At 44.1% G+C, this 7,595-nt stretch overlaps 1 protein-coding gene across 1 annotated transcript; it reads right to left on the reverse strand.

Annotated features, from left to right (window-relative positions):
* Window positions 1-1,392: 1,392 nt before the first annotated feature.
* Window positions 1,393-2,488, reverse strand: LOC136541480 (probable glutathione S-transferase GSTU6). Its single transcript, XM_066533392.1, has 2 exons — window positions 2,135-2,488; window positions 1,393-2,031 (listed from the first exon to the last, which is right to left on the reverse strand). Exons 1-2 carry the CDS (start codon window positions 2,468-2,470, stop codon window positions 1,657-1,659), a joined length of 711 nt encoding a protein of 236 aa, XP_066389489.1. The 5' UTR covers window positions 2,471-2,488; the 3' UTR covers window positions 1,393-1,656.
* Between the last annotated feature and the right edge of the window lie 5,107 nt (window positions 2,489-7,595).

Genomic DNA, 7,595 nt, shown 5'->3' on the forward strand with positions numbered 1-7,595 from the left:
CGTGCCGACTAGTTGGGTATCGCTGTCCTCAGGAACATAACCTGGCCAGTGGACGATGCAGTCTTGAGATGTTATAGCTAGTACGAGACCTTCCTGAGCTCCTTTTAGTGGCATCCTAAGTACCGGATCGAGGGATCCTTCGGGCCGTGCTCGATAAGATTTTGCCATGTTGTGGAGTCCAAATGAAAAAGGACCTGACTTCTTCAAAAGAGTCTGAGTGTATTCCGGGTCGTTTTCTTGATAGGCTGAGGCCGCGCTCCGGAGCCCTTTCGGAAATGAACTCGGTTTCTCGAAAGAACTTGGTAGAGATTCCATCTTGGATGCGGCGCCTGAGTTTGAGTCGGATGCGGAAATCCGCGAAATCTAAGTTGGATCAGATATCACGAGCTGCGCGAATCTTCCGGCGATTTGATCTGTTGTAGTCGCCGAAATAGAAAGGTTTTCGTGGTGATCCGAATCTTCGAGGAGATGGCCTTGAAGCTTGCCGTAGTCGTCCGCCTCACAGATCCATGAACCGAAGATGAAGGTTGATCCCGTCGAGAAGATCATGTTGTAGAGGTCCGTCGAGCTCTTGGATGCAAATTCGCCGAAAGCCCCTACCTGGCGCGCGTAGCTGTCGATGTTTCACCACCGATAGCCTGCCACGGGGGTACCCGGGGCAGTATGTTCGGGCTTCAGCGTATGCAGAACTCGACGGTAAACGCAAGAGACAGTCGATTTATCCTGGTTCGGGCCCTCGACCGTGATCGAGTAATAGCTCTACGTCCAGTCGGCGTTAGCCTTTGCGTTAGATTGATTGTAAAGTGTTGTGTTGCGTTATCTGTTGGACCTCCATCTAAGGAGCCCTGTCCTCCTTTATGTAGTCAGGAGGCCAGAGTCCTAGTTGGTTTATAATGTAGAGTCCAAGTAGGATTACAGGGTGGTATTACTACTATGATTACATGGGAGGAATCCTAATCAAACTAGATTTCCTCTATTCCTTGCGGTGTATCCCGTGGGTCCCGCATCGACACATACGAAGAAGTTTTTTTTTTTCAAAACAAGCTCTCACTGCAGGTTGGTGGTTTCAACTGGCAGCGAAACCTATAACCATAGAGAGGTTGATAGGTGGACTATCACTATCGCTGGCAGTGATAAACTTACCACTATCGGGTCCACCATAAACAGCAGTCATGGCCCGATAGCGATTGTATGGTCTGTCGTAGTGCTCTTAGTCATAATCTTCTGTCGTAGTAAGGGATGAAGCCCCAAATGTTTATTTCTTTATTACATTCGTATGGACGATCAACTGCACTGAAGTAGAGAAGCTAGATAACCTTCTGATTTTGAGAAGGATGCTATGCCCAAAGAAGTACTACTACCACTGTCCACTTTCGTATAATGTAAAAGAAACCATGACAAAAACAAATGGATTAAAAAAAATACAAGACTCATTTGGTACAAAACGTAAGACCCTCCACGATAACACAATGAATGCACAAAACGTAGTATTCTGCGAGCCTACAAGCACACGCATCTTTAATTTCTATAGCTTACTTATTCCTTACACTAATAATCACATCGATCAACTGTGCCAAATACAGGCACCAGCAACACTGTATTACTATTTGCAATCCGCATCAGAAAACCATGCCTGATTGCCGGTTCAATCAATTATTAATTTGAAGCCCTGGCAGCATTCTTGGCGATCAGCATCTTGGCGTACTCGACCACTCTATCCACGTCCTGCAGGACCGCCTTGGCCGCGTCGAGCTCGCAGAAGCGCTCCATCCACGCCGCCAGGAGCGGCGTCTTGGCGGCATCAATGAGCTTGGCACCAAAGAGCGCATCGTGTGCCTTGGCATACGAGACGGCGCCACCCAGAACAACATCCACGTAGCCGACGCTGTCGCCGCCGAAGAAGGGTTTCCCCTTGGAGCACTCCTTGAGGCCTCCCTCCAGAGTGTCCACTGCTGCGAACATCTGCTTTAGCGGCTCCTCCCTCTCCCCGTCCGTCGTCGCCCGGAACACTCGATCCCATGGAGGCACCAGCTGCGCGCGCGCAAGCATGTTGTTAGATGCAAATTCTGGAGCTATTTAGAAATTCGAAGCAGATAACAGGAGATTAATTAAGGTTAAAAAAACAAACAAAAACCTTGTCTTCGATGTAGGCAGCCCAGAAACGGGCAACCGAGCGTTCGTAGGGGTCAGCCGGGAGGAGGGACGGGCCGGTGCCGGTGCCGGCGAAGGCCTCATCGATGTATTGCAGGATGACCTGCGAGTCGCAGATAGGCTTGCCTCTGTGGATCAGCACGGGAACCGCCTTGTGCACTGGGTTCGAGCGGAGGAGGAGCTCGCTCTTGTTCCTCAGATCCTCCTCGATGTACTCGTAGCTCAGGCCCTTGAGGCTGAGAGCAAGTTTCACTCTGGTGACGAAAGCGCTCCCGTACTGACCGATCAGCTTCAGCTCGCCGTCGTCTTCTCCGGCCATCTCTGTCTGTGATTGTCCTCTTTCTACGACTGCTCCTGAGAAGGATTCTAGCTTCACAGTTTGGTGCTATAAGTAATGTTTTTTTTTTAAACTTAGTCAAACTTCCATGTTTGACCAGATTGATTGCTACTATCATTATCATTTTACTTTTTGATTGAAGCTAATGTTGTAGTGCACCAAAGCAATGCTGTGATTTGGAACGACGACCTGAGACTCTTCAACTCCTTGGAGAAGAAGCAAATTATAGAAACTAGTAAAATAAAAATTTGTGCCAGCTCTGCATTTTACAGTACTCTAGCCCATTGATCCGCCCGCTTGCTTGACCTCGAAATCGATAAGGGGAAAGCAAGGAATAAAAATGATAGCAAATACCAAATATATGGAGATGTCAGATCATTGAAATCTTATATCTCAGAACCATGTCAATCCTCCATGATACTAGAGAGGCAAAATCTTATATACGGAATGCAAAGATTATGAGATAGAGTTCTGGTACAGTACGCTTGGAAGATAAAAATAGAAACAAAAAGGAAAACAAAATAGGCCAGAAAAAGGAAACGTTACAAGCGAATCCTAATCTAAATATTCGGTTGCAACAGATTGGGCCGTATTAATTATTTTCCTTCCTACGGTGATAAAACAGAGACCGAATCGACGTCGCTCTCTCCTACTCAAAAGTCAAAACTGGCCAATCACGGAAGCATACACCTATTCAATTACGTGCATAAACAAATCGCCTCATATGCAGGTAACGAGTCACCTATTTCCTTTTTAAATCACGTATGCAACACTTTTTCACCCGGCAAGCTCATCCTCGACTCAGTTTGTCCGATCAGACATAAAGTCCAAGCCGTTTATTTTCAAATTCCACAATTATTGTTGTTTTGGTCCCAAACGTCATAGACCAGAGCGCTCCGGCTACCACCTCACTTCGTCTATCAGGCTTTTAATTAACACAGAAAAAATCAACAAGCAAATAAGGGAAGCTCGATGGGGATGAAAAAAAATCAAGCACCGAGCCTCTTCTGTTATATTCTTTTTTCCATTTTTATTTACCCTTTTGTCTTATTTTCACCATAAATATAAAAACTACTAATAAACAAATATTGTGGTACTTGAGCAATTAGACCTCTTTCTTAATAAAATAGATAATTTCACCACTAAATTATTGATGTGGTAAATCATTGATGTAGTTTTAAACTAAAACATTTTTTCTTATTACAATATGATATAGTCAATGGTCCAATATAATTAATCAAATCATAACATGAAATCTTGAGCAGTTTGTTGTCCAGTTTAGTCTAGACAAATGTGACTCTAAACTTTATGCATGTACCGGTGAAAAGACACGACGGGAGCAACCATGTGGAAAATTAGGAGAGTTCTTCTATTGTAATCATCAACAGATATGGCAATCCTTGATACGTTGGCAACTAACTCCTTACTGACTATATATATAATCAAAAATAGAATTACAAAATTTCATGGGTTCAGAAAGAAAGTCATCCGAACTCGATATTGAACTGTACCAATGAATAGATGTATGAAATTAAAATTATGATATATTTAAAAGTAAATATCTTTGTCTTTGCAATAGAAGAAAAAATCTATCAAGATTGTATTTTAATCTAATACATACTTAATAAGACATCATGTATTGCCAACATTAGCTTAAATATTATGGATGTTGTAGTCTTCTTAAAATAAACTATAGCTTTAAAAATTTATAGAAGGATAAAACATAAATAGGTAAGCATTATCTTGGCCCTCATTTTCTATGAATGTTTGATAGACTTTTTTATGAATGTTTGATAACTTTTTCTTTCCCGTTGCAATGCACGGGCGTATTCGCTAGTAAGAATCAATAATTGACATCGGAATGTTGATCCATCATCCATGTAACCATGACTTATCATGAATCGTGACTACACACAATATTGTACTGCTTCCTCCTCAAAAAAAGTAAATTTTCAGGTAAGTCAACTATCTTAAATTTAACTATATTTATAAAAAATAGAAGGGATAGAAATATTTATGACTTCAAATAGATATACTACGAACATATATTACATAATTTAAATTTAATAATAAATATTTGGTGTCATAAATATTATTAATTATTTATATAAATTAGTTAATTTAACTCAGGACAGACCTAGAATTACATTCTCTTTTAGATGAAGTGAATATCCCACATTTCTTAAACTCACTCTCTAATTCATCATTTAGAGAGCTATTGTCGATGTTTCACCACCAATAGCCTGCCACGGGGGTACCCGGGGCAGTATGTTCGGGCTTCGGCGTATGCCGAACTCGATGGTTTATGCAAGAGACAGCTGATTTATCCTGGTTCAGGCCCTCGATCGTAGATCGAGTAATAACCTTACGTCCAGTCGGCCTTAGCCTTTGCATCGGATTGATTGTCAAGTGTTGTGTTGTACAATTGTTGTCTCTCTGTCTCAGGAGCCCTGCCCTCCTTTATATAGTCAGGAGGCCAGAGTCCTAGTCGGTTTACAATGAGATTTCCTAGTAGGATTACTTAATAGTCCTACTACTAAGATTACATGGGAAGAATCCTAGTTGGACTAGATCTTCTCTCTCCCTTGCGGGGTATCCTGTGGGTCCCGCATCGACAAGCCCCCGAGCACTTCATGGTTGAGCTCTGAAAGTCTCGCTTTGCTCCTTCAAGTCTTGTTGAGTAGGAACAAAATGTCATCCGAGTGCTTTCTGGAGTGAAACCTTGTAGCGCTTCTTGGGATCTTCGAGTGGTGAGTGCTTTTTGAAGAAAAAGTACATCCATCTGGTTGTAGCCCCCGAGCCTCTTGCTATTTGGAACAAGGAGCTGGAGGATCTTGTCTTGAAGTTGCTCTGATTGTTCGTTGAAGTTTTATAAAAAAGAACTCGGATATGGTTCGTTCCGGGTTCTTTTTGTCGTAATGTCTTGAAGTGGTCTGCGTTGAGGAAGTCTTTTGGTGACGTGCGCTTTTTCGAAGAAAAAGTGCACTCACTGAGTGTAGCCCCCGAGCCTCTTGCTATTTGGAACAAAAAGTTGGAGGGTCTTGATCCTTTATGTTGTTTGAAAATTTGTGTTCTGAAGTAGTCCCCGAGACTTGGATTATTTCATCATCCGAGTAGTTTCGCGGCATGCAGCCTCCGAGCTTATGTCCGGGTTCTTTTTGGTTGGGTGCAATTTTTCGTAAAAATTGCACTTACTGAGTGTAGCCCCCGAGCCTCTTGCTTTTGCTTGCAAAAGTTGGAGGGTCCAGATTCTTGTCTTCAAAAAATTCTGTGGCTATGTATCCCTCTTTCTCCGAGTTCTTCTCTTTTAGAAAAGAAGTCGGATGAAGAGTCTTGATGTGTCGTCGTCGTTGTAGTCTTGAGTTTCTTGTATTCTTGGTCCTTTGTCTTTGGTTCCGAACCTCCGGGAGTAGTTGAAATGAAGGCTAAGCTCCCTAGCCTAGATGCTGGCCGAGCCCTCGAGCGTATATCCGTGTTGTTTTGTTCAGAAAGAACTCGGATGCGAGGTCTTGGCGTATTCTTTGATAGTCTGCTATTGTCAGATGTAGTTGTATGGTGGTGGTTGAGTGTAAATGCCTTTTGTTCACGGGTTGTACTGTGCTGGTATATTCTTCCGAATATGCCCGTCTTCGAGTACTGTTTCTTCTCGCCTGAGTCATCCATTATTGAGTCCTGTCTTTTCACTGTGTCCTTTGTTAGGCTTATTTCGTTGGTACTCCTGGTCCATGTGCGCCGATCCTTTGGTCTATAAATACTATCCCGGAGTGCTTGTTTTCATCCATTGGACATTCTGTTGAAACCTTCGCGGTTGTGAACATGGTCGTTTGTGAAGTAGAGCAGCCCCCGGGCATATTTGTAGTTCCTGTGTGTCTTGTCGTAGCTGGAGGAAGTCTTGTGATAGGGATTAGAGGTAGGCTAATCCCGCGACAACATTGTGCCAGGATGTACGTGGTGGTAGTTGGAGGAAGTCTTGTGATGTGGGCTTCGTTCCTTCATCCGGCAGTTCTGGGTTGATCCTCGTCGCCTGTCTTGAGACCGTCCGGTGCAGATCAACACCATATCCAGCATCACATCGGTCTTGGGTAGACAGATGCCTGCCGGCCTTCTATGCTCCATGTTGCCCTGCCGTGCTGTCGATTTCCGCCTTGGATGCACTACGTCCGTCCTTTGAAGAAAACAGTTAACTGATGGCGGTCTGTCCTTCCGAGTAGCAATTTGGGACACGTAGTCGTTCCAGAGCCTAGTCGTGTCCGTGTTCCTCTTTGCTACTTTGCTTTTCGTGGTGCCGAGTTCGTTGGGTCTTGTAAGATTTGTAATCTTCTATTTTTGAAGTCGCTTATAATGTAACGAATCTTGTCTTCTGAGTTGTCTTTGACTTTTCTGTTGTGATCCCTGTCGTTCATGAGACTACCGAGTTCTTTCTTACATAACCGGGTTTTTTTGTTCCTCGTGAGGTAGCCCTTTCTTTCTTCTTGGTTCGACGAGTTGTTCTTGTGGTTATCTGATAACCCTGCTGTGGTGCTGTGCGGATAAGTCTGAAATCTGCCCGTTGGTTTGTACCGTTGTGTGGATTCGTGCCCTCCGTCGTTTTAGCTGCGTCGGTAAATGGACCGTTGCGTTCTCACACTGCGTTTTAACGGGCCTTGTGGGCCGTTTTTATTGGAAAAATCTATTTAAAGACCTTTTATCTTCCTTTCCCCTGTTGCCCAGCTCTTGCCTTTAAACCCTAGCTCTCAGAAATCCGCCGCCGTCATTGTCGCCATCACCCGAGCACCATCATTCTAGCTTCATCTTCCTTAGTGCCTTTTTTGCTTCAGCCAGTTCATGGGAAAGAAGAAAACCGCAAGCAAGTCTCAGGCTACCTTCGTGGACGAGGAGTCATCCCTGTCTTTGATTGAAAACCAGGAGTTCGTGGCCATGAGGGCAGCTCAGAAGGTTTGGCCGGCTCCAACAACAAGCGAAGACCAGCTGCGCGAGCTCGTTAGTGACGGCTTGATCCAAAGCAAAGTCATCGCTGAATGGAGAGTTCCGGGCGAGCATCGGGTTCCGGCTCCGGGTCCTGGTGAGATTGTCCTTTTTGTTTCCTTTGTCCGCGCTGGACTTTGTC

Source organism: Miscanthus floridulus, chromosome 1, assembly GCF_019320115.1.
Source record: "Miscanthus floridulus cultivar M001 chromosome 1, ASM1932011v1, whole genome shotgun sequence".
NCBI classification, from domain to species: Eukaryota; Viridiplantae; Streptophyta; class Magnoliopsida; order Poales; family Poaceae; genus Miscanthus; species Miscanthus floridulus.